Source organism: Barbatula barbatula (genome assembly GCF_947034865.1).
Source record: "Barbatula barbatula genome assembly, chromosome: 17".
NCBI lineage: Eukaryota > Metazoa > Chordata > Actinopteri > Cypriniformes > Nemacheilidae > Barbatula > Barbatula barbatula.
In genome coordinates, this window is record NC_136780.1 from 9,379,564 (window position 1) to 9,404,888 (window position 25,325).

The 25,325-nt window shown below is 40.1% G+C and overlaps 2 protein-coding genes across 2 annotated transcripts in view; both read right to left on the reverse strand.

Annotated features, from left to right (window-relative positions):
- ubr4 (ubiquitin protein ligase E3 component n-recognin 4) overlaps positions 1-12,771 on the reverse strand; it is a 42,363-nt gene extending 29,592 nt beyond the window's left edge. Inside the window, 30 exon segments of the mRNA XM_079478106.1 lie at positions 68-274; positions 347-504; positions 588-685; positions 773-891; positions 966-1,195; positions 1,292-1,414; positions 1,521-1,703; positions 1,812-1,940; positions 2,041-2,120; positions 2,238-2,376; positions 2,471-2,750; positions 2,875-3,044; positions 3,296-3,381; positions 5,223-5,379; positions 5,743-5,930; positions 6,974-7,091; positions 7,183-7,320; positions 7,409-7,508; positions 7,662-7,852; positions 7,930-7,989; positions 8,072-8,196; positions 8,273-8,397; positions 8,484-8,625; positions 8,747-8,849; positions 8,932-8,974; positions 8,976-9,075; positions 10,187-10,316; positions 10,419-10,522; positions 10,632-10,729; positions 12,618-12,771. Coding sequence (XP_079334232.1) covers positions 68-274; positions 347-504; positions 588-685; positions 773-891; positions 966-1,195; positions 1,292-1,414; positions 1,521-1,703; positions 1,812-1,940; positions 2,041-2,120; positions 2,238-2,376; positions 2,471-2,750; positions 2,875-3,044; positions 3,296-3,381; positions 5,223-5,379; positions 5,743-5,930; positions 6,974-7,091; positions 7,183-7,320; positions 7,409-7,508; positions 7,662-7,852; positions 7,930-7,989; positions 8,072-8,196; positions 8,273-8,397; positions 8,484-8,625; positions 8,747-8,849; positions 8,932-8,974; positions 8,976-9,075; positions 10,187-10,316; positions 10,419-10,522; positions 10,632-10,729; positions 12,618-12,742 — 4,049 coding nt within the window. The 5' untranslated portion in view covers positions 12,743-12,771.
- A 295-nt stretch (positions 12,772-13,066) lies between these two features.
- On the reverse strand, positions 13,067-20,490 carry emc1 (ER membrane protein complex subunit 1). The gene is made up of 22 exons (XM_079478421.1): positions 20,372-20,490; positions 20,058-20,185; positions 19,648-19,713; positions 19,463-19,556; positions 19,213-19,341; positions 18,951-19,077; positions 18,635-18,790; positions 18,386-18,553; positions 17,644-17,715; positions 17,463-17,561; positions 17,286-17,382; positions 17,086-17,202; positions 16,352-16,554; positions 16,116-16,265; positions 15,821-15,982; positions 15,625-15,744; positions 15,344-15,481; positions 15,093-15,266; positions 14,761-14,971; positions 14,593-14,677; positions 14,373-14,502; positions 13,067-14,272 (listed from the first exon to the last, which is right to left on the reverse strand). The coding sequence occupies exons 1-22, from the start codon at positions 20,461-20,463 to the stop codon at positions 14,093-14,095; spliced, it is 2,898 nt and encodes a 965-aa protein (XP_079334547.1). The 5' UTR covers positions 20,464-20,490; the 3' UTR covers positions 13,067-14,092.
- Positions 20,491-25,325: the final 4,835 nt, after the last annotated feature.

Sequence of the window (25,325 nt, forward strand, 5' to 3'; positions counted from 1 at the left end):
TTAAACCTAAATATATAAGCAACCGCACCGGAGGTGCTTGAATATACATCATCATCAGGGGTCTTACCTGTTGGGATCAGAATGGTTGGCGATGATGTTGTAGCAGCCTGTGATGAGACGTTCATAGATGAGAGCAAGGAAAGCGTCTGATTCGGCAGGACCCAGGATCCTCTCCAGTGAGGTGCTGCAGATCTCCGCCACACTTTCTGTGCTGCTCTCCAGCAGCAGGGGTAGAAGTGTGCGGATCGCCTGTGGACTGTTCAGCTCCTCCGTGCTAAAGGCAAACACCATCATTAGGATTTATCACCAGTTCACTACATTTAAATTTGTCTCATACAAGACTTACACAATGAGGTCTCCGGTAAGGCGCACCAATGACAGGAGAATGTGTTTAAGAGAGGACGCTAATGGCAAAGTTTGGTTGCTGAGGGTGCCCAGGTGGGCTGCCTGGATCGCACTAATGTAGCTTTCTGAAGGGATGGTGTCGTTGGCAAATGCGTTCCGCTGAGGGTGCAAATATAGATGGGTGTTTATGTAAAGTACTGAGATGGTGGATTTAGGCAAGACCTACAGAAAAGCATGCTCACCCATGAGCCGATGTTAGGGAACTCATTGGTCTGAATGTTGTTCCATTTTTCACACAGTGTCTGAACGACTAAAGGCAGATTCTGCATCACACTCTGACCTGAAAGATGAACAAAAACAGTAATAAAATCAACTCAACAACGTGCTATCTATTCAAATGCAAGGACAGAGAAAGCAGAAAACATACCGAGCAGGTTGGCTTTGCAGCGAGTGGATCCAATGGACAGCACAGCAGCATAACCCTGCAGTTTAGCTTCAGTGGGCTTATTCTCTCCTTCCTCAGGTAGACTCATCAGCAGGTATGACCTGAGCAAACACAGGACCAGTCAGTCAAAAAAGGCTCAAGGGCAGCATGTTTATTTGAGGAATCTGCAACAAACCTTGTGAAAGCCGTGTAGACATCAATGAGCTGCAGTGTGGCGGGCATAAGGTTTTTGGTAATCTCAGAGGATTTGTGTGGGTCTGTGTCGGCAGCTACTTTTGAGAAATGCTCATCTAAGGACACCTGCACTTTGGAAATCACAGCATCCAATGTGTAGATGGTTTGTAGAGAGGGGACTTGGTGAAGAGGTAGGATGCTGTTGGGGTCCACAGAGCAAAACGATGAAATCTATGTAGGACAAAATGTGATGAAGTCATTTATTATCTCATATGCATCTGTAGACACATATATATCAAGCTGTTTATAGCTACTGCAACGCTGTACCTGTCTGGCGATGTATTCCTCGGCAAGGTCCACATCATATTTCACTGCACTACATTTGGCAGAGGCTACTTCGATCAGAGAGGTGGCTTGATCCGCTTTCATTCCCTGCGTCACTAAATGTTCCTGATTAGAGATAAAGTTACCAAAAATGATTTGAAACTTAAATGGCCTAAAATCAAAGCAACTTCTCATTTCGTCTAACTACAAAGGTTACGGTAACATCACAAACCTTGACCCAGTTGACGTAAGTGCTGACTCGTAACCTTGACGACCACCTTAGGGTGTGTAAAATGTCACTCTCGCTGGGATCACTGTGGCCGCTCTTAAGCTGCTCAATAAAGGCCTTTGAGGGTGGCAGCACTCCGAGAATCTTCCACAGGACCAGGAAGTAGTACTGCAAGGAACATGCTTCCTGTAACAGACATTGAATTAACGTTTAAGCAAACCAGTCAAATCCTTTCCACTTTCAAAATGACAAATGTATGAATGTTATTGCAGTAGATACCGAAATGAAACTCACAACTGGGGTGACAGGTTTGTTCTCCTGCCGTCTCGCTGTGTCAAAATGTGATCCCGCAGCCAGTAGGGAAATCAAAGCTGAGTACAAATCATCATAATTGACTGGACCATCGAACAGCACTTGGAAGACCTGTAACAACATTAAGTAAAGCCCATGTTAACTTTTCTCGTGTAGGTGAGCAGTAGCTCAGATGGCTTTAATATTTTGCAGATGTGTGACCTTAAGTTACCTTAGTGTCAAGTCGACTCCTGTCATCCTCTGATGCTTCAGGTGACAAAACACAGTAGAATTTTGGCTGCACTGTGGAATCTAAACGAAAGCAAAGACAAATCCAATTACACCACTAGCTTTGTATTAGAAATGCTGTTAACATTTATTATTGATATCAAAGGCAAAATTAACGGAAATAAAAGAGGTTTGACTTACTCCTACCTGCCGAGCAATGCTTGGCCCAGTTATCCTCCACTTCTTTGAAGCCATAATAAAGTGGCAGAGCACCTCTTTTCCCCCCCTCCTGTCCAGAGCTGGCTCCGGATGTAAGCGGAGTCAGAAGATTATACTGGACCTGGGTGTGCAAACAAAATGTAGTCAATATCACAACAAGTTATGTCACAGTAGGTATCTCCGTATAAAAATATATTGAAATACTAGCTTCGTACCTGCTCGAACAAGTACATGGGAGCCTTTGAGTACTGATGCAGCAGGTAGTCAAAGACGAGCAAGATGCGAGCCAGATTGAGGGGTACGGCTTGGAGCTGCGACTCTGCGTGAACTGCGACCTCAGTGATGGATTGCATGCAGAGGGTGAGGACAGTGTGGCGGCCCTTCTCCGAGAAGTTGTGGAAGATGAGCAAAAGCAGCTGGAGGTGCTCCACGTTGAGGTCTTCGTCTGCAGGCATCGCTCCTTGTAGTGTGTGTTGCTTAAGCGTGCCTATAAATCTGATAAAAACCGATTCAGGGTGATGAAGCTGATATCTGATAGCTACAGGTTCTCATAAGCGAATCCATAAAGTACGGTGAAAAAACATCCAGATTCAAAAGACAGCGATGATGAGGGTCTTACCTCTCCCAGACTTTCATGCATTCGGGAACATCTGGCTCTCCCTGCTGGCTGGCTTTATGCTGCCAGATCAGCAGTAACCTTGAGAGCACAGAGAGGGACTGAGGGTGGATATACATGGGCCACGGACCCTCAGAAAAGGGCGCAACTCCCAACTGCTGAAGAAGAGTGTTCTGAAAACAATTAAGACAGAACAAAAAGCATCACACACCTGAGAAAAATATATGTGCTAACTGTTATGTTTCTAGCACATTCATTGGAAACTACAGCTTTCCTGTAGCTCAGTGGTTAGAGCATGGAGCTAGCAACACCAAGGTCATGGGTTCCCAGGGATTGCACACACTTAGAAAACAATTGTATAGTATAATGCAATGCAAGTCGCTTTGGAGAAAAGCGTCTGTCAAATGCATAAATGTAAATGTACCTGTAGGGCTGGAGAGGGAAGGTCTGATGTCACCAATGAATGATTGAAGTGATACAGAGCTGAAGAAAACTCATCATCAGAGGAACCTGGAAACAACACAAGATGTCAAGACAATCTCATCAAAAAAATCTTAAGACGACCACATTAATAGGTAGAATGTTATAGGAATGTAATAGTCCTATTAAGGCCGTTTCACACTTCAAATTGTTAACCCTGGGTTATTCTAAACCCCGTGTAAACAGAATCCTGTGTTATCTGTTTCACGCTTTACACTGCTTATGATTTACCAGTGGTTAAGAGATAATGCAGATAAATACTTCAGTGTCAAACTGTCTGAGAAAAATAGTGCGTGGTCACTTTAAATAACCGAATACCTTGTACCTCGTGGACACAAATCCTTTTTGGCTGTTTTAAGCCTCCTTAGATGTTACTTACTATAAAAACTAAAAGGATCGTAAACACAGCCCTTTGAGCTCTATTTCCTTATGTTCTGTGAGCACTAGTGAAAAACCCTTCATGCTCACGCTTGACAGAGAATAGAATAACAAAATTGTCACCTCGTGATTTATGACCTGTAACATCTCTTTCTCATTCTCAACTGTGGTTTGTTTTTTCGAGTGTGACGATATTTTGAGTGTTTGTGCAGTTTTCTGCTGAAGAGTTCTTCGGGTTATTTACTCAAGCACTAACTCGTCACCTGAGTTTTTTGAAGTTCGCCCAGGTGGGAGGTCGTGCGAACCGATGCCAGTCTTCTCGAATGGGGCGCAAAGAGGGGAGTGAGCGGTACTTGAGATGATGCGCACAGCACACATAAATGTTCTGGAGCGGACTGTGGTGTTTCTTTCCCTTCCTTGCGCTCAGAGCGACTGAAGCATCCAGATCGACTGAACCTGTGGTTGTGGCCCCTGGGTCCACCGGGCCTCTCTTGGGGTCTTCACAGAGGGCCAGTGACAATGTTCTGAATGCCCATGCGGCGTCTAATCGAAGATTGTACTCGTGTAAGTGGAAGGTGTTTTGTGACTGATGTTCTACAAACAATATTGACCCATTACATTTTCCAGTGGGTTGTCTTTTGGATTTTCTGCAACACCTTTTGGATCTGGGTCGTTCACCATCCACATTAAAGGTCTACGTGTGGCTGTGTTAGCAGCTCATAGATATGAGTTTGGTACTTCTTCTGTTGGATCTGACTCAGTTGTTGCCTTTCTGAAGGGAGCTAATCGCCCGTGTCCTCCACAGGGCTTACGAAGTCCGATGTGGGATTTGGGTGTGGTTCTCGATTCCCTTTGCCAGCCGGTCTTCCACTTAGTAACTAACATTTCTGTGACTGAACTCAGCTTGTGAAATGAGGCAATCGCTGTTCAGTTTTTGATTGGGTGTCCACTGCTAAGCGTCTGGTCGTATCATTCTACAACCGCTTCGTTTCATACTGCACACACTTGGCACCTCAAAGCAGGGTAAGCCTTCTTCGGAGCAGGGTTTCATAACCCCGGGTAAAATGCGGGGATAATCCCAATTCAAAATTACAAGTGTGAAATGTAAATTTACCCGGGGTTAAAAGCAAGGTTTAGAATGAAGGTAACCGGGGGTTCAGCGCAGTGTGAAAAGCCTGTTACATTCCTATGTAATGGTTTTTAGCATCCTTCACAACTTTAAAAAAAACAAATCAAAACATACCTGTTCCGCATTTATTTGACAAACAATAAAAAAAGTGTGTTCATGCTCTTCTTTGCTTACTCCAGCTTTAATCCTCCTAGTGACACAGCTTTGTAAACTGACAGTACTGTTTAGCGTGTTGACAAAATGTTATATGCTCTACCACTTGTAAGTAGCTTTGGATAGAAGCGTCTCCCAAATGAATAATTGTAAATCTAGTGGAATTAATTAATAGGAATGTAATAGTGTGCTGGTCATGTTTTTTTCTAACCTTTGACATCTTTGTCAATGTCTTTGATGATGCTGGCGAGGGTGGCCATGTGCTGCTCTGTGAGTGACACGCTCAGGTAGTTGCGAATAAAGTTATTCCTTGACTTCAGCATGGAGGTGGTGATAAAGTTGAGAATGCTGGAGGCCAAACTCAAGAACTGGGGGAAAAAAATATTTCACATTATCTTTGAGGAGCTTTATGAGCAATTTACCCAAAGATTTTAACACTTAAGAATTTAACACTGTCTAACACTTAAGTTGTTCCAAATCTGTATACATTTCTTTGTTCTGATAAATGGATGAAAGAAAACTTTTCCCACTATTGTAGTCAATGGTGGCCAAGAAGTGTTTGGTTACAAGCATTCTTCCAAACAGCTTTCTATTTGTTTGTCAGAACAAAGATATTTATAACAACTCAAGGGTGAGTAAATGGTGACACAATTTTTCGTTGTGGGTGAACTGTCCCTTGAATGTCATGTGTTTACATAAAATCAACCATAACAAATAGTATTAGGCCTCACCAACTCCGGATCCTTGCGACTAGCCAGGATGTTTCCGTTCTCTGCTGTGTTAAGCTTGTTGGGGCTCTTGAGTCTCGGTGATGTTTCCAGAGGTGGCAGAGGAGGTGGTGGTGGGGGTGCCACCTTCTCCTTACTGGGAGAAATGGTCTCCTCAAACCACAGTCCCAGGATGGGCTCGCTGTCGTCATCTAAAAGACAAGTTGAGAACCAAATTCAGCGCCACATTTGATGTACTGTACTGTATGTAAACAGAGCTGCCGTTTCCATTATTCATGGATTTATCTACTTAAGATCTTGTTACTATTTATAGAACAATAAACAGATGCAAGTCACTACAATTCTGACCTAAGACAGAGAGCTGCTGACCTGAGAAACAAGCTGCTTTTGTCTTCTCCTGTCTTCTCTCTGCTGAAATAACGAACACTGTCACTAGCTGTGAAAGCTGCCGGGTCGGCGCAGTAAGCAGAACATGCTTTGCGTGCCACAGTGCTCAGAAGCAGGAGGTTAACTGACCTGTCTCTGATCTATGTTTTTTTTTTCTGACTGTTGACCTTCCACTGCTGTGTGCCGTGCTCAGGAACTGTCTGAGAAAGTGCCTGAATCTTCCCAACCCTGACACTAGCTCAGTAAACCATAAGCAAACCCTAGACTCAGCTGCGTGGAAAATAACTCATGCTAATGTGATATTAAATTTAGATGGCTGGTGGATCTCTCAGATAAAGTGGCAAAACATAAAATGACAAGAAGATGCTAATGATTCTATTAAGACTGGTATGTTTTCGTAAGGATTTGATTTGGTGTCAGGTACTGACAATTGTAATATTCCCCTACTGACATTTTTACTTTTGTAGTCTGGTGTCATACATCTCCCCCATTTTACAAAAGAAATTGTTTATACTGCATATAAAAAAACAAAAGATCGTTAAAGCTGCAATCTGTCATTTTTTGGTTACGTCAAAATCCAAATGGAGTTAATTGTGTTCAAAACAGTCTCCTATAACACAACACATATGACAATAGAGAAGCAAAAAATTCAGATTGCAGCCTTAAAACCTGGACATATCTTCCTGAGATTCACCCAGCTAAACATCTATCTAAAGCTTGGACACTTTCCATGTCTTTCTTCCTTCTCTTCTCTATAACAAGCATTTCATATTTCAGGGGCATTTCATTTGTCACTGTGGCTTTTATTAACAGGGGTAAACAGTAATAGATGTGAAGCATTAGTTACCCTGGCTGCTGTCTTCCTCTGTGCTGCTGAAATCATCTTCATAATAAGTGTTGGAGTCTGTGGAGGCGCTGGCGTCGCTGCTAACCGAACCCTTCCTCTGTCTCTGGAGCACGCACGCCTGAATCCAGCAGAACCAGAGGCACCACATTCATCAACCACACCAGGCCACTTCCTCATAGCAACCATGACCAAACCGTGAGTTCAAATACCTTCTTATATGAGGTGGAGAGCAGTGTGAAGAGCAGGTTGGTGAGAGGGACAGAGTCGATGAGTCTCTGGACTCTCTGGATGGAGGTGCTTTGCGCCATGATGTTCAGCTCAGCGGGAGGTCCGTCGCTGGCCCAGCCCTGCAGGGGAGAGAAAATGGTCAGTTTATATTTGCACTGTAAATATGGGTAGTTCAAAACAACATAAGCAAGTTGTGTTTAATCTTACTCTGTGTAAAGCCTCTACTTGCAAGTCCTGGAACAGTGATGTAAGCAGCTTGATAGAGTGATTTGCTAGGATGACTGACAGAACCCCAAAACCTTGGTGCCTGGTGGGAAATAAAATGAGTTGCAATGGGTTCTAAACAGCATAACCACTGATGATGTAATATGTTTAAATGTGGGAGGAACAATGGGATATTTAGCTCAACTTTAGCTTTTGAACATTTGCTCAAAACAATCAATGATAAAAGGCCTTTTACCCTTTCCCTGGGCCAAGTTTAGGAGATCCTGCTCCATCTTTGGTTCGGCTGGCGATGTCTCGGACCCTCAGCGCTGCCAGGGGATCTTTCTCCTTTCCCTTATCGGCTAAGGCGGTGGGGCTCAGATTAAGTATCAGATACAGGCTGTTTAATAGGCACCAGGCGCCCAAAAGCTGAAAGTTCTGATAATGCTGTCGAAACAGAGTAAGATGTCAAATTATTCTTGCTAAATCCAGGGGCTCTATGACCAAGTCAGAATTTCACCTACCTCTCCTCCAGCTCTACGGGAGGTACTGATGGCTTGTCCAATCATGTCATAGATTTCCAGCTGTTGAAAAGACCAAAGCACAAAGTTTTGGCAACTGCAATTCCAGACACTAAACTAGCAGATCTGAAAATATTCCACTAACGCATTTCTGCACGATGGTAGCAGCATCGTTTTCATAGTCTTCCTCCTTGGAGCCAGTGGAGGCTGTGCGAAGCTGCAAGCCACTACCCACCTGCAGTATTGCCATACAAGTTGCCACGCTCACACCTAAATAAAAAACACATATCTGAAGATACCTGCATACATCTGCACTCCGCAGCTTTTATTTTATCAGAGATAGTACCTGCATAGAGGCAACTCAGTGCTAACACAGTCACATCTAGTAGTCTCCCTGGAGTCAAAGGCTCTAGTACAGGCAAGGACAGTGTGTCCAAGGCCATGGTCACATCAATCACCAGGGAGTGAAAACTGTTTGGAGGAGGCAAGGTCAGCAGAGTCATTCCCACAGAGTTTGCATGATGAATATGAAAAAACAAGCTCTGCAGATTCATTACCCATTCCGGACAGCCGTGGCATCTGCCACGGTGGCCGGCATTATGAAGAAAGAGTTGGCTGAGACTGCGTCCTGGAAGCGGTTGATATACCGCAAGAAGTAGGGAAGGTTGAGGCACACACGCAGCAACTTCTCTGAGCCCCCTGTAATGATGTGAGATGACAGAACAGAATAAATTATAAAGAAATACAGAATCCTGGCACAATTCTGTCAATTGACTCAACAATCATCCTTATTGTACAATCATGTCGTAAGGTGAATTACCTAATTCCTGTAAACTTGACACATTTTGAGAGATGAATGCATTCTTCATTTTGGCTTGCATTGCCTGATCTGTCGTTGTCTGTTCATCACACTCATTTTCACCCTGTGAAACGCATGACATGGTGTTTTCTTGTTTGCACATATCATTTATTTACTCTATGTGATCTTGATGTCATTATATTTACTGACCTGCATATGAGCAGTGGGCAAGGCCAGCACGCTGATGTCAGGGTTAAAAACTGAAGTCAGCTGATTGAAAAAGTTCATTTGGACTTCTTTGTGTCGGAGTTCAGGGTTAAGAGGGGAGGGAAGCTCCTTCTGGTCCTCCACTGGAAAACAGAAGCACACGTAGTAGAATATCAACTAAAGAATATTTTCTTCATAAACATCAATAAATAAAGATCTTAAGTCTCAGCAAAAAGAGAACAAAGCTTCATTTTGATCAGGCTGACATTTACATAAAAAGGGTAATACACATTCATTGCCTGGACTGAAGTGTGCCACTTAGAATTTACAGACTGAGCTGTAAGGGATGTAAGTAGATGTCACGACTAACTTCCGATATTGAATTGTAGAAACTGGGTCATCATAACACCAGCATCTCAGTTATAAGTGCCAGTAACATCATAAATATACTAATTTAGTTATCAAAACAAAAAAAAACGTGTTACTGAATCCAACACTATATAATATTTTTTTTATCTTAATGTCATCATTAATACATTTGAAGCTAGGGTAGTGGGTTATTCAAGTAAACAACATTAAAGACCTGAGAGTACAATTATTTGCTTGACATGCATGCTGCATATGCTTTATTTTAAAGAGTCCAAACAGTTTGTAACCAAATGAGCAGCAATAAAGTGACACTGCAGCGTGATGCTTCATTAATTCAAGTGCAGCAGATGTAGCGGTAAAGGGCATATATATAGTTACAGTCTGTGTCAAGCTTGTGCTGCATCAGCATTCTATGAGAGTGCTATCAAATAAGTACTGAAAATGAATGACAGCATCCCTTTAAATAACACAAGGGTCACAATTTCAAGTAAAGCTTAAAAAAATGACAAACAAGAATGCTTTAAGGCCATCTACTGCTGCACTGATTTACAATGGACTATGTATCTTTAAATACAAGGCAACAGAAAGGCAAACATGAAAAGCCTACAAATGAAGTGACACCTCGACTCAAGCTGTTTACTTCCAAACAGCTGTGTGGACATGACAAGCAAGGTCTGCATAATGAAGACGTGGCAAAACTTTAGTACACCTCATCCCTATCCTGTAACACCAGGCACATGCTTTGTGAAATCACAGACATCACTGCACCCAAAACATCTCATCAAAACACCAAGCAGGATTTAAGGCATTTGCGCAAGAAAACTCAATAGAGATCAATGAACACGAGTTAATCATTTAAATCTTTAGGATAAGACCGGCTCTCACCATCTGAAAGTGTCTTGACAGTTTGGGGAAGTTTGGCAGACTTCATCATCGCAGTAAAGGTGATGATCTCTGTCCGATCCAATCGACTGCAGCCGGTACAAAGGCCTTTTATTAATAGGATCAGGTGCTTCTGTGGAGAGGACGGGAAACAAACATTAGCCTACAGTAAAACAGTTTAAAACAGATATACAATATACATGACAGCATGTGTCTTGAAAAAAGCATGTCTGACCTGTGAGACTGCACATGCTTCATCGGGGTTCTCCAGACGTAGCAATGAGAATTCAATCAATATTTTACAGGCTGCAGCAACAGACAGCAACTGATTTCTGGGGACTGAAATGGGTAAGAAAAATGTCAGTTTAAATAAACGGTTCTTTTTAAATAACCTGATACTGAAATAGTTAAAGTTATTAAAAATGGTGAGCTTGAAAATTGTTCCTACTTTGTCCACAAACTGTGGTGATGTAATGTGCAGATAGTGCCACAAAAGAGGAGTAGAATGGCTCATACTGTTTGTCATGGTGTAGAATCTCAGATTCACTATAAATAGGTGAAAAAGAAGAATTAAGCATTTCCCAGGTGCAATGGCACCTAGTTGCTTCATTGCGACCTCCATGATTTACTGATACACACATATAAAACTGTCCTGTGGTGATCATGTTACAGATGATCAACAACAAAAGCTGAAAACAAATTCCTATCGAAAGTTAAAACAAGAGTTTCTTGATATGAAAAACTCACAGAACAGAAATCTATGATCTGACAGCTAAAAGTGATGGTTCAACCAAAAATGAGAATTCTGTCATCATTCACTCACCCTCTTTTCATTTCAAACCTGTATTACTTTAATTCGTATGCATGATACAAAAGATAGTTTGAAGAATGTTGTTGTTAACCGGCACCCATTCACTTGCATTGGTTTTGTGTCCATTCTACAGAAGTGAAGGGGTGATTCATACCAACTTTCTTCAAAACATCTTCTTTTGTGTTTGGCAAAATAAACTCATACAGATTTAAATGGCAAGAGGGTGAGTAAATGATGACAGAATTTTCATTAGTGCGTAAACTTTCCCTTGCTTAGTTCAACGCATGTCAAGAAGTGCTAAGTTTATGTGAAGCAACAATGAAATACAAATGCATAACATAAGCATTCAAATCTCATTTTAAATCATGTTGAATATCAAAGTGTGTAGCGCAGTATCACCCCCACTAAACTGTATTCTAAAGAGGATAAACACACAAGTGTGTAGTCATAAAGTTCCATGTTAGATGACAATAAACATTGTGCGAAATACACAACATAAACAGATCCAAAAATCGAATTCATATGAATAACAATTAACCTCAGATGAAACTAAAACCATGGCAGGTTTAACCCAGTTCATCTCATAATCAGTCGTGATACTTTCATTTTCAAGTTGCTGGTTAAATAAAGACCACTATTCAAAATGGTTGTATGAATCACAACGTTTATTTTCCGTTCAGTTATAACAGTTCCTGTAGTGAGAAATTCGTAGCTGGACAGTCAAGTGACTGTGAAGTGTAAACATTTTCCGGCAAAAACGAAATTGATGGCGGTGCGCATTTCTTGTAAGACAAACACGTGATATCGAAATGCGACTGACCATAACAAAGGATGCTGATGTGTATATAACAAAACTCATAAACAACAAGCCAACAGCAACACTAGCACCAGCTGCTGTGCCATAGCTTGCTAGCTAGAGGCCACACCTCCCTTTCTGCTTTCAATAAAACTGCTGTCATTAAAACTTCAATGAATATTTTGCTAATGTGGTTAGTACTGACGTATAACGGACGATTTATATGCATGATCGTTTAAAGGGGCGCTGTGCGCTTATCTTGCCCAGAGCTGATAGTTGTTAGCAGGCTAACTAGCTGTGGTGTAGGATAATCGAGGGAACCAGCTTATTGAATGTCAATTTATTCACAACACAAATACAAAATCGTTTTATTGAGAGGTGGGTGCTGCCAGGCCACCTATTTCGGTTCCATTCCCTTAAATGTAAACTAGATGGTTCTGGGTTAATATGCATGCAAAGTGGATCTCTGGCCTGATGATGAAGCAGAATCTGATGTATCTGCTACTGTAAATGCACAGTAACACTGACGTTTACGTCCGTGTCTCAAAACCTTGCGCGCTGCCTACGTATAAAGCATTTTTGGGCAGCGAATGCTCGTTTGGCACATTCAAAAGCACCTTTTTGGCTACCGAAAGCATTAAAAGACAACATTTTCGGCATCACGAAAACACCCATCCTTTGCAACGCTGTCAAGCTAACGTTAGGCAGCTAGCTATGTTTTATAACACAACCTCAGAGCAACCATAGCATTCCAGCTAATGCGGAGTCACTCAACACTATATCGCTCTTCTGCGTGGCTCAAGTCAACAAACAAGTCCTCGCCTGACCTGTTTATGATGGATCCTATAAGCTGAGGTAGCTCTTTCGTTTCGAAAGCCGTGTAGGACGCTGATAAAAGTGGCCGTACGGCAGCGGTCCACTCGGGTTCTCCATCTCCTCCACTCGACGCCATCTTGAGCTTCTGTATTAGAAGCTAGTAGCGGAAATGAGGTTAATCGTCAGCCACCAAATAACAGGAAGTGCAGTCAGAATTCAGAAACGAACATGAAAAGTCTTGTGTAACGTTAATAAATGACATGTGGTTATATTGAAACACACAGTTGTGGTCATGAAATACAATTCAACGTTTTCAGATAAATTTGACGTTGTAATCAATTTACAATTCGTATAGTATCATAAAGGGAAACAATACAAAATATAAGCAACCAAAATACATTTTCACTTATATTTTGAATCAGGAGTTTTTACATTTTCAATAAAATCCAAGGGTCAACAATTAAGAATGGGCCATCTTTATTATTGGTTAAAGGGACAAAACAAATAAATTAATGCAGAAACAGCAGATTTGACACCAATTCAATTGTCCGTCCTGGCGTAACTAATATTATTAAACGATTCTTCTGACATCATTTAATTTCCAGCAGAGGGGGTTCTTACTTAATTGTTAAAGCATATAAACAGGCATGTCATTTACAAAAATCAAACAAAAGGAGAGGAAACACTTGACATTAGTAATTCATAAACGATCTGTAACAAGAACAAGACGAAAATTATGATATGGCATATTAGGATCAAGTAAGAAAATCTGCTTCAAACCATCCAGTGCATGTGACATACCACAAAATAACCAGGAACGACTTTCCAAATGGTTAAGAACCTTCATTAATGTACAAGAGAAAACAATCCAAGCATCTTCTGAAATTTCAGTTCTTATGTGAACTTGTTTGCCCATAAAAACCCTTGCCACACAACCCTCCACATTAGTCAATACATTTCCTAAGAGTTTAATAATTTAATTATTCATATCTATTCAAAATCCAATCACTTCACTGGATGGCGTCCCTTTGCAATGATCTTATCAATATTAATTCTGAAAATCCACCTAATCCACCCATTAAGCCTCCCAAAAAGCAGACTCATCGCACCATGAAAAATAAAATAGGGATACAGAGGGCATCCGAGATGTTTTGTTTCTAATTATGTTATTTCTTATAAGTCTACTTAAATCATGTTACCTCGTAAAGGCACAATAAATAAACAAATCAGACAGTGAACTGTTGAGGGGGGGGGGATGACCTACATCGTTACGTCTCTCTGAATAGGGAAAAACTATCATGGCCTTCTATGCACTTACACTCAAATAACCACAAGATCTCCAAGACAGCTGGTTGCAAAAAATACACCGAACTTATCAAATGATCTTGTAGTCTTGACATGGTCACCAGCTTGTCTCCTGCCATCAATGTGTCAACCACATTGCAGTGAGGACGAGAGCGAAGTCAATAGGCCATTATGATGCGTCTTATCGCCACGCCCTGTTGAGCAGTTTCACTTCTGCTAGACGTTTGCTAATCATGGTAGCAAAGAAGAGACCAAAGAGTACACTGCTGATCAGTACATAGTCATAATCATCCTTAAGGACATCAAACTGCTTGGAGGGAAACACTCTGGTCTGGTAGATGTCAAGACCATATGCAACCACCTACAGGGTAGAAGAAAAAGTAATTTTTGAGCCACACTAAATGGCACATTTCATTTAAAAATAACATCATGATATAATATGTATATTCAAAAAATCTTACCAAACAAGTAGACTCCAAGCCAGAGGGGGCAGTGTGAATACCTCTCAATCGTGATACGGTTTGGTTGTAGTTTATAAACCATTCTGTACGAATGGGCATTTCTGGAGCATATGGTATGAGATTTTCCTCCCTAAATTGCAAGATATTGTTCAAGATCAATTATGTCAATTATATCAATCAAGATTAATCACAAGATAGTAATTATTAGTTAAAAACTTACCGACTCTGTTCCGAGACCACCTCTGGTCTTCTGGGGTCCAGGAACAGCTTTGGTAAGGATAAAATGCTGCCTGATGGCAACCCCACTATAAAAATCCAAGAAGATTTCATCATATCTCATATCCACAACACAGATTTATAATATACATTTCTTATGCACGTTACTAACCCAGAAGATGGCGGCTGGTGATGCCTTTCTCTGTAAGTGTGGCCTCAAAGGTGCTTATAGCTGCAGGAAAGATGTACGACTGCTGTAACACCTGAGGTGGACGTGGTCTGTCCAGCGAGCTAAACACTGTGCTGTTATACAGCTCGGCTCCCTCAAAGAGCTCCAATACAGAAAACTCATTCCTCCGATACTTGGAGTTCCAGTACACATACTTAAGAGAAGAGTACCAAAAAAAACACAGTTGCATTCTGAACTGGCCAAAATTATTTTCTATATCCATAATGACGCTGTAAGAGTATTTTTAAACCAGATGGATTAACTTGTATACTAACCACCACCCAGTTTTCTGAGTGCACAAAGTGAACAGGTCCTCTTGCTTTCCTCTGCACCGCCTCATGCACAATACGACCGGTCACACCGTCAATCAGAAATATTCCAACAAAGCTACGCTCCTGATGGGTGTCTGTGCTCTCCGTCACCACAGCCAGGAGATTAGGGTTCAAGTACTGCCGACAAACAAAATTAGATTAATAAAACGACTTGTTCGCGCTAGGCCTATAAGAACAATGGGAAAAAACAGTACCTTGTAGAGCACACTTCGATCACCCATCACTCTGCCCTGGGAATGAACATGCTCATTCGCACGCTTTCCTTTAACAGCCACAATCTTCTGCACCTCAGTGGGGATGACCACCTCCCAGATCAACTCTGTAGACAAATCCTGAAGGAAAAAAATCCCAAAACAATTGTTACAAGAGTGACCATATTTGTATTATTTCCATGAAAATTGGACATTTGAACTCATGAAAAAAGCACCATCAATAATGCTTATGTGTTTGCGAGGTGGTGTAAATGGCTGGTAACCTTGCGCAGGCGGAAACCCGACAGCTTGCCCTGACTGGAGTCCACTAGATAGAAGAAAAGTGAGGATGCAGTGTCCTGAAGCTGCTGGAGGATGTTTTTAGTTGATGGAAATGCAGTGACCTGTAAAGTACAAGAGAAGGTACAGATCACATTCTCAAAGATTTACTGATCACCTGTCAGAAGAACAGAGACCTACCTTATAATGATCATCAATAAGAAGTAGAACTTTAGCATAGTCCTGGTCTATGATAGGCAGCAGCAGAGTCTGAAGGATTGGTCTGGGTAGAGCTGGAACACTGCTGTGACTCTTCTTTCCAAAAATCGGGTTAAAGACATGGAGGCTTGCGAGACTTGTGTCCTATAAATTGATTGATGCTTTTCAGTTATTTAGCAAAAGTATGTTCCAAATTAAATCAGAGGGTTGTTTAATAAGCAATGTCATAAAAAAATCACTGGGAATTAATGAAACAGCGTGGATTTTACAACCTCACCTTATCTTTGATAAGAAGTGTGCACTGTGGAGGGTGAGGAAAGTGAGCAGTCGTCCTCTGTACCATTAATTTGAAACCTGAGTTTGGCTGGATGTTTTCCAAATAGTGCCGCCACAAAATAGTTCCCGATTTACTGTCGATGCCAAAAAGCTATGTGTCAAAAACAAAAGTAATGTGTTATCGGACCACAACAACAACGGAAAATACAAAAGATCAGCTGTCTTTTCTTAACATACCTTGCCAGAGGCAGTGACCATCACCATCATCTTTTGCAGGTTGAACTCATCCCGAGACAGATTCTCTATGGTGATCTCGTCATTTTTCACACTGCTGCGCGGTTTACGGGCATCGTAGAAGAGTTTCCAGAGATGGGCCAACCAGGCCTGTAGTAGGATGAACTGGGAGGACAGGCGCTTAAGGACCATGGGTAACAGCCCGTCTGTAAATAAAATAATTAGTAAACAGAAATTAGTAAACATAGCAAAGCAAGCAAACACCAAAATATATAAGATTGCCCAGTAACATTAAATTAGTTAGTTTTGAGCAAATGCATAGTTTGAAAGTCAAAAGACTAAACTATTAAGAATGTTATAAAGAACCAAAGCAAAATAAAGAAGCTAAAAACGTTACCTTGTATGGCTGGATCCAAATGCAGCAAAAAAGGCAAAAGGAGAAATAAGGAAATAAATACAGACAGAAAGTGCAGAAAAGCTTCAACAACAGGACAGCTTTGTGAGGAAGTCGTTTCAACATTGCAAGAAGCAATTTATCCAACAACACAACAGCCACATAACAAACACTGAGAGAAGCAAAAAAACTTCAAGTAAAACCTGCTTGTAAATATTAAACAATGTTTGTGATCTATGTTTGCTCCATATTGACAGGCTGAAATAATAAGACAATAAACAAGAGTGCAACAAAGAAAAAAGGATGTGTTGTATTCTGATTCCAGTTTATGCTTTAACTTTACCAGCTTTCTTTCCAAACTCTCCCTCCAGCTCAGCCTGTGTTCCAGTGAGTGGCAGATCAACCATCTCCATGGTGACCACATCAGCCAGGGCCTCCTCTCTCATCCAGACTACCCTCCCTTCAGTGGGACAACAAAATGTTACAGAATATTAGTTTACCATCTCCTTAGTGCTAAGTAACAATGTAAAGTACCGTCCATACCAGGTTGCTGCAAAAACGTAAGCGTGTGATCTTCAGTCTGCACCATAACTCTGTAGCCCACGGAGTCATCTTTCTTCAGAAAAGCATGGACGTATAACTGCAGAACATACAAGTCAATTAACACCAATTAACAGCAATATTGATGGAAAAATCTCACATTTTGGAATTTGTGTTTACTTTGTCTGGCTTTCCTCCATTAGGGTCCAAGTGGTAGATGATGGTGGTGTCTAGATGTCTCCTGCCTGTGTCAGCGCTGAACAGGTTGATACTGCAGGCCTTGAGCAAAAACAATCACCAGTTTAAGGTTGAAGAACTGTAAGAGAAACATTTCAGTGTTAAGTTTTGAACGCTGACTCACAGTTTCATTCTTCGGTGACATCACTGCAGCAACCGTCTTCTCCCCAGTTGTGGCAAAAGCAACCAGATTTGACTGAAATAAAAATGAGATAAATACTCAGTTTTAAAGATGAATTCTAATAACTATAAAACATTTTCTTAAAGCAACATTTCAGCCAAAAAAGAAAGATCTCCCTTTATTTTTTAGCCGAACACAAGGAAAGGGCTGTGTCCACCAAGGCGTTTCTGCCAGCATACGGCCTGTTTTTCAATTGTTTCCAAAGGAAACGCAGCTGGCGCTTTTTTCTGTGGCTAGTGCCGGCGCTCAGCGTTTTCCCCATGCTCAGTACCGGCGTTAGACCGGGCGCCCAGAGTTGAAAAGAACTCAACTTGGGACAGAACACTCTGCCTGCAAAGGGCGTTTTCAGCCAAGCAAAAGCGCCTAGGTGGACACAGCCCCTAAACACAAAATAGTTGGCTTTTCATTTGTTTTAAGTAAAACAAAGTTATTCAAGTTGTTTTCATTTAAAGAAATACATCTGGGATGGCACGAAATTAAGTCATTTATAAGACAATTTTGGCTAAATAACTTTTTTAACAATTCACTTTTTTTGTCCTGCTAACATTGTGAATTTATAAGTAAAATTGAGAATGTTAAAAAAAATTGCCATTTCTTGAGTCATCACAACAAAACCCTTAAAAACGGTTCGTGATTTCCAACCACATCCATTTTAGTACATTCTGTGTGTTGTATTAGCTCTTACTAGATTGAAGTCTCTGAGCAGGGTGATGAGGCCGTCTTCAAGCTGCAGCAGGATGTGATGGTCTGGACTGAGCTGCAGGAAAAATTCAGCGAGAGGAGTCTGAGCGGGGTTCGGCTGAGTCGATGTCAGAACCGGCTGAAATCCTGAAGCCACCTCCAAATCCAGAGTCTTTGAAAAATAAGAGTTTACAGATCAATACAGAAAAATTAAGAACCAATGTATGTTGTTGATAAATACAGTGACATGCACCTGAAGGTGGATCTGTTTCATTTCCTTCTGCTCCACAGACTGCAGTGGTAGTGTATACAGAGACTGTGTGATCTGATCCACACACAAGAGGATCCCTGAGCTGATAACTGTGCAACTGCTCTCAAGGCTTGACATCCATGCAGCTTGAATTAATTTCTGAGTGACAAATATGTAACGTGAAAAGATTTACACATAATCTGACGACAGACCATAATCTCTCATCACATTGAATTTTGTATGACTGCTGAAATTACACAATAAGGAAAAATATTTGTGTTTTACTATATGAATGTTTATTGCATACAGTAAGCAATACCTTATCCATGATTTCCCCGTCTTCAATGTTGTATTCAACAATAACAATATGAGAGTTTGGGACAAGTCCCAATACAAACACCACTCCATTGCCTCCAGAATAAATTGTTTGATACTGAACAGTGTCACTATAGGATAAAAAGAAAAAAAGTTTTATATTTATTGTAGCATAAGGTATAGGAGTATTTTTTGTCATACTGACCATTCCTAGTAATAATCTACGAAAGAAAATGTTGCTATGCTAAATGTAAAGATCTTTTCACCTATCAGGCAGGTTTTCCACCCATATCTGGCCACCGCTGGAGAGGTCATGAAGAGAGATTGCTGTTTTTTTAAGCACAGCAACATACTTGACAAGGTCGTGAACTCCAACCAAGGCAGAAGCCTGAAAGCTGTGTTTAAACAATAAAACCAACAGCATTATCTAACCATTGAAATTACAAAAATTAGTTTAGCTATTTTTTTTTAGCTAATATTTTAACACAATTAAATATGAACAGATATAGATATTACCTTCCAGTATCTAGCACCGTCTCCCACTTCAAGCCACCAACTGTAGTCTCCCAGGAGCGAAGCAGACGCCCGTTCCCAACAACTACAACAGCATCTAAGAGACGACAAGTGCAAATGGGGAGGTGAAAATAAAAGAATGCCTAATGCCTTTCTCAACAAATACACACTTTATAGCGCATACCTACCTTGTCCATACATAAGAAGTGAATCTACGTGACCGTCTGGTCCAGTGTTATCCACATGACGCCAGACTGCAAAAGCAGGTATTATTATTAAATACCCATATATAATAACAGAAGTTGTTATCATTGCAGTCTAAGGGGATCAAAATATTACTCCTAAATTTTTCTAGCAATAGGATAAGATAATGTCAGCTATGTAAGGACCACGCAAATGTGTCATTCATACCATATTGTAATAATTCATTTACATATTGTAGACACATAGTTAAAAAACCAAAAATGTCCAATTATGTCAAATAAAATGTAATTCTGTTTTATTGCAACATTAAAAGGACATCAGAGGAATAAACTAAAATGCATCAATGCAATCATCTTCTGCGAGGCTGAAAAGACGGAGGAGCGTGAACACTTACACAGGTCGCCTGTCCTAGAATTGAGGGAAGCAAACACGTTCTTGTCAGTTGCCACCAAGAGTTTTTTGGACGCTTGGGAATGAGTATCGAACAAGGCAAAACGCACTTTGCCAATAAACTGTTGCCTCCTGAAAGAAAACGCAGTGTTTAATGACCTACGATCCTCTAATGACTAGCAATAAGAACATCAGCCTGGTATAAGGTAGCTGACACTAGTCAGAATGGAGTGCCGGGTACATTAACGGTCGCAGAAGTCACTCACACACGACACTAAATGTACATACAACACATTGGTGTAAAGTCCGTTTACATACCAATCAAACTTTCCAACTTGATCTTCAAATACCGCAGACGCAGTAAATAATAAAGACACAGATATTGCTAATCTGACTGCAAGCCAAGCCATTGCTGCAAAGGAATAGTTCCCACAATGCCGCGCGGCAAAGGACCCGAACAGCTAAATGTTAAAACAAGCAGACAATGTATATGTGTTATTTGCATCGTATATGATGTTTTATTTCAGTATAAAAATCTATATTTTAAAGGTTATCGTTATTATATATTTTAGATGGCATGAGCGTCTTCTCCAACATTTATTATCAGGCACTCGCGTGCGTTACCTAGACAGTTTAAACGTTCACCTGTTTTAATTGTTCTCTTGCGCGTCTTGTTTAGGATATCATTCGCTTCGGCGATCAACGTTTATATATTGAGGTTTAAAATATTTTTCCTTATTGAAAATGTCAGTGCGTTTATAATTTACAGTTAGTTTACAGTTCAGTGCTCCTAATGTACAGTTAATGCCGCTAGATGGCAGCAAATTGCTACAAAAATCCCTTCAATGTTTACAGCGTTAAGTTCACTTTTGGGCAGGTGCATTTGGGTTTCTTAGTATTTTTTAAGTATACATGTGTTTGTTCATTTGTTTGTATAAAATAATTTACAAAGCAATTGATTCAACTCTAGTTTTCTTTTTATTCTGCATAACATGTTTGTTTACAATAAGTAGGCTACGTTTGCAATGTAGTGTCAATGAACCAAAAAGTAAGATAAAATAATTTAATTAAATATTTGAACAGGGTGGATTGCACAACTTTCATGTACATTTATTATTTGCACATTATTCATTACTTAAATCTTTCAAACGATTTCAAAGGTATATGCTGCCCACCACCCCTGCTCTGCTACTATAAATGCGATCAGTTTGCATAAGCATTCAGCAGAACTTCATCAGACACACGATCCTACTCATCAATTTTTTATAGTCAATGAAATAGACTGAACATTCGCACTTGCACGTGTGTCGTCAGGCTCTGCACCCTTTCATGTAAGTAGCCTACCAAGAGAAATAGATTTTTTAGTAGAAAAAAACTAAGGCTATTACCAATATTCCAATGTAATGAAATAAGTGGATAAATAAGGAAATCAATAATAGCCCTCAGATATCATAATTTGAATTAATACGTTTAACATCTAAAAATCATGTAAAACAGCACTCAAATTGTTTTGATGACCAATATTTGTTAAGCTTCAATACATTTTAAACACGTAGAATGTATCTCATCATAACACCTATGTTTCCTTTTATTATTTCTGATGTAGAATTCACATTAAATGAGCCTAGACCATTATTTTGTCATTGTCCTTAAGGTTAAATGTTTGTGATCACAGCTGAGAAACAGCCTTGTTTGAAAGCTTTCACACTTATGGTAAAGGTGTGAAGGCAAAGCTGCACAGATCAGGCATTGCGTATGCATTATGAGAGGAGGTAAGTGTTCATTTGATAAAAGTGATAAAATGACATTTTAAAGAACCAGTGCATCTTTGGATATTTGGATCTTTATTTTGCATCATATCATAAAACAACTATAGCCTTATATTATGCTCTGTGCAATTTATAAAGTGTGTATTTGATGAGAAATGACGCATTCTTCATTCACAATTAAGGTGTTTTTATACCAACATTTTAGCCTTTTTTTAAGTCTACCCCAGATTTGCTGTAGCTTTACAAAACAGAGTTTTCTCTGTCCCGGGACAGATAGTGAGAGACACTATCAATAGCCTATTTACCCAAACAGCCATTTCTCAATGGCACACCTTTCAGACCTGGCCAACTTCTATCCTCTTTTGAGAATGGGCAGAGGGCAGAGAAAGACAGCAGTTGGAAACTGATCCTATTGCTGAGAGACGATGGTTATTAAGGGTCTCCGATGCTTCAGGATTCAAAAGGAAGCTCACGGCTCCCAAAGCCATCCAACCCCTCTGGAATTCTGGAAGATTGTTGAATAGCCCTCATGAAACCTGCACTGAACATGCCAAATGTTGCCATTGCACCGAACAAATGCTGAACTAATTGGGGTTTTGGGTAATCAGTTTTTTTACAAAATGCCCTCAGATTAGATTAAGCTCTTATACAATGAAAAACAGAGTTTCCTTGTTGTTTGCTTGAATTTTCTTGTTTCACAGTAATCACATCTTTTTGCAGGACTGCCTACTACATAGGTTAAAGACAAGTCTTCAAACATAACTTCAAGACAACATACAAATGCTGTCCTGGATGGTCTCAGTTGAACGGAGAAGCAGGCTGCCTTCAACGTAAGTGTTGAACACTCGGTTCTGACTGATAACACATCTGAACATAAAACTATGGAGCACATTACTGGCTTAGATTATGATTAATGACATCCTTTACTTCCCACCGTCTCAGTGAGAGGAATTTTGGCTTTGTTGCCACAGTTGATCACATATAGACTTTTTATCAGATACTCATTTTTAGAGCCGAAACATAGAAATAAGGAATCAAGAAGGTCCAATATGTTTAGGATGTCATATCGTTTACTAAATCCATTGGCACATGTGAATTAAAATACTTAGGCTCATTCACTGTAAAGGGGCTTTAAAATTCCGTAGAACTGTATTCATACTGTTTTCTGTTTCAGTTAATGTACACTTTCCTTTAAGGGGGGGGTTCAATTTGCTTTCATGGACTTCTAAACCATGGAAGTCATCCTAAACAGCTTGTAATTTAATTTTCGCATCCTTTTTGGATTTCTCAGTCTGTATATTATGCTTTACTCATTTAGCTAAATTGCTTAGTATTACCTCCAGGTGAATCACTAGAACATAACCACTGGGCTGGGCTGATGGTGCAGTTAAACCTATCTTCTTACACAACAGGCTCTGTGTTCCCTTATGAAAAGTTCTGTGAAAGTGCATGTGAGAATAAAGTCCTGGAACACAGTCAGGGCTCCCTGTGAAGTGATTTAGAGCGGGTCTCTGGGGTGTTCACGGGTCCTTCTGCACAGCTGCATTGTCTGTGTGGGTGGGAAAATCTAGCAGGTTACCAAAGACCTGCTGGCTGCTGCAGAAACTATTAGATGGGGTAACAGCCTGCTGTGTCCCGAGCCCAATGATTACAAAGCCAACTATGTGCAGAAATATGCTGCCTGAAGAATATTATAATATTTCGAAAATTACACACTGACACAAATCAGAAACAAAGTGTTGATATAGGAAAAATAATGAGACTGGACAACATAAAATGAGACAGGAAAACATAAGGATGTTGATCTTTGTTCTTAAATCCAAAACAGGACCATGTGTGGTGTGGTCTCCACTGCAATGGGTCAAATTCTAGATCACTCGTTTAGAAAGTGTAGTTTAGAAAGTAACTCTTTTGACAATTAAATAATTACTCTGCTGCTGTTTTAGATGAAGGTTTCCAAAACTGTCATGCTTGCTTCCAACCTCAAAACAATGGAATAAAAAATTGTTAGATGCATTCTGAGCGATGACACCTGTTGTTGTGGAAGGTTCAGTGAGAGTGTAATCTGATGAAATGTGCAAGTTGTTGGCCTGTGCAAAACATATAACAGACGTGTGTCAGAAGAGCTGACATCTTTTTACGAGGATCAGATTGGAGAATTTGGTATAGCAGCTGCAGTATTCTATCATACTTCAGACATCAGACAGACATCGGTCACCTCTTGGGTCAAGCTGCAAGATAAGTTTTGGCTAAATGTCAACGTAAATCCCCAAATCCCAGTTCTCATGTTTGCCAAGTGATTAATCAAGAATTATGCTGCTTTTGTGTCTTTTCTTGTCCATTTGTCTCTAAGAACATGTGAGATTTGTGTTCTTCTTTATTTGAAAAGCTATGGAATTACCCGTTTAATTTATGAGGTACAAGAATTCAATCTGTATGTGATAATTCATGACACTGTAAGGCAAGACCTACAGTTTATGAGTCTTGTAATAAGTTTTGTCCTGTTTGGAAATTTTTCTGAAATATTAAAAAACTTGACACAGCTGTTCAGTTACTTAAAACACGAGCTTCGGTAACTAATTTAACTTTGACTTTAAGTGATTAGAATGCTCATATTATTCTTGTACGGAAAGACATGAAAATGACATTATGAGCTTTCTCTCGTCAAAAAAATTATTGAATTTTCAGACAAATTAGATGACACTTTTACATTACTGCTTTTTTACTCTGTAGCTTCACCTAAGCCAGAAGTCGAATGTGTAACTGTTATGAAAAGATCTGTAAGTGCTAGGGATACTTACTCAGCATGGGGTAGAATTTGAAGGGATTACATTTTACAAACTACGTTTCATGAAAAACGTTTTGCAAAACCAAGCAGAGAGACTGCAGAATGTGCAGAGAAAGTAAAACAGAAAGCTTGTTAAATAGTTTTCGGTTGTGTTATTTATCTATTCAGAATTGTGTATCTGTGACACTGCTTTAATAATATACTGTCTCATGGATGCCTTCCTTATATATAGTAGAAATTCACATTTACATTTGTCATTCAGCAGACGCTTTTATCCAAAGCGATTTACAAATGAGGCAGGATTGAGGTCCTTCGTGATCTTATTCATTTTCTTTAGGTCTTGTGTAGCAGTACATTGTAACAGATCAGCCTGTGGTCCCCAAGACTCCTCGCTCTTTTGAGAACAATGAATAAGACTTGAAACGTGTCAGATTTATTCTCGGCAGAGGTGTCAGGTACTAGTGACATAGTGAAATGCAGAAAAAGCTCTGAATGTAATTTGTAATGGGCATTATTATGAAAGTAATGCTTTATCTTTTATGTTATTTTCAATGACCTATGCTAAACTAATGGTTATAACATTATGGTGCATGATGATGTTTTGAGGTTTTTTAAAATTGAGTTGGTTTAGGTGCAGTGGTGTACTGGATAAATTAAACTTTAAGTGGTTTGAGCCCTTGCATCAGCTTACATCAAGTAAAGAGCACCTTGAAAT

Excerpts from the sequence above, each read along its gene's own strand:
- emc1 (XM_079478421.1), bottom strand. The coding sequence starts at position 20,463 with ATGGCTTGGCTTGCAGTCAGATTAGCAATATCTGTGTCTTTATTATTT. Across the intron at positions 18,791-18,950 it reads ACGGGGAAATCATGGATAAG|AAATTAATTCAAGCTGCATG; the intron begins GTATTGCTTACT and ends TTTGTCACTCAG. Across the intron at positions 14,678-14,760 it reads CACCAGCCGCCATCTTCTGG|TGGGGTTGCCATCAGGCAGC; the intron begins GTTAGTAACGTG and ends GGATTTTTATAG.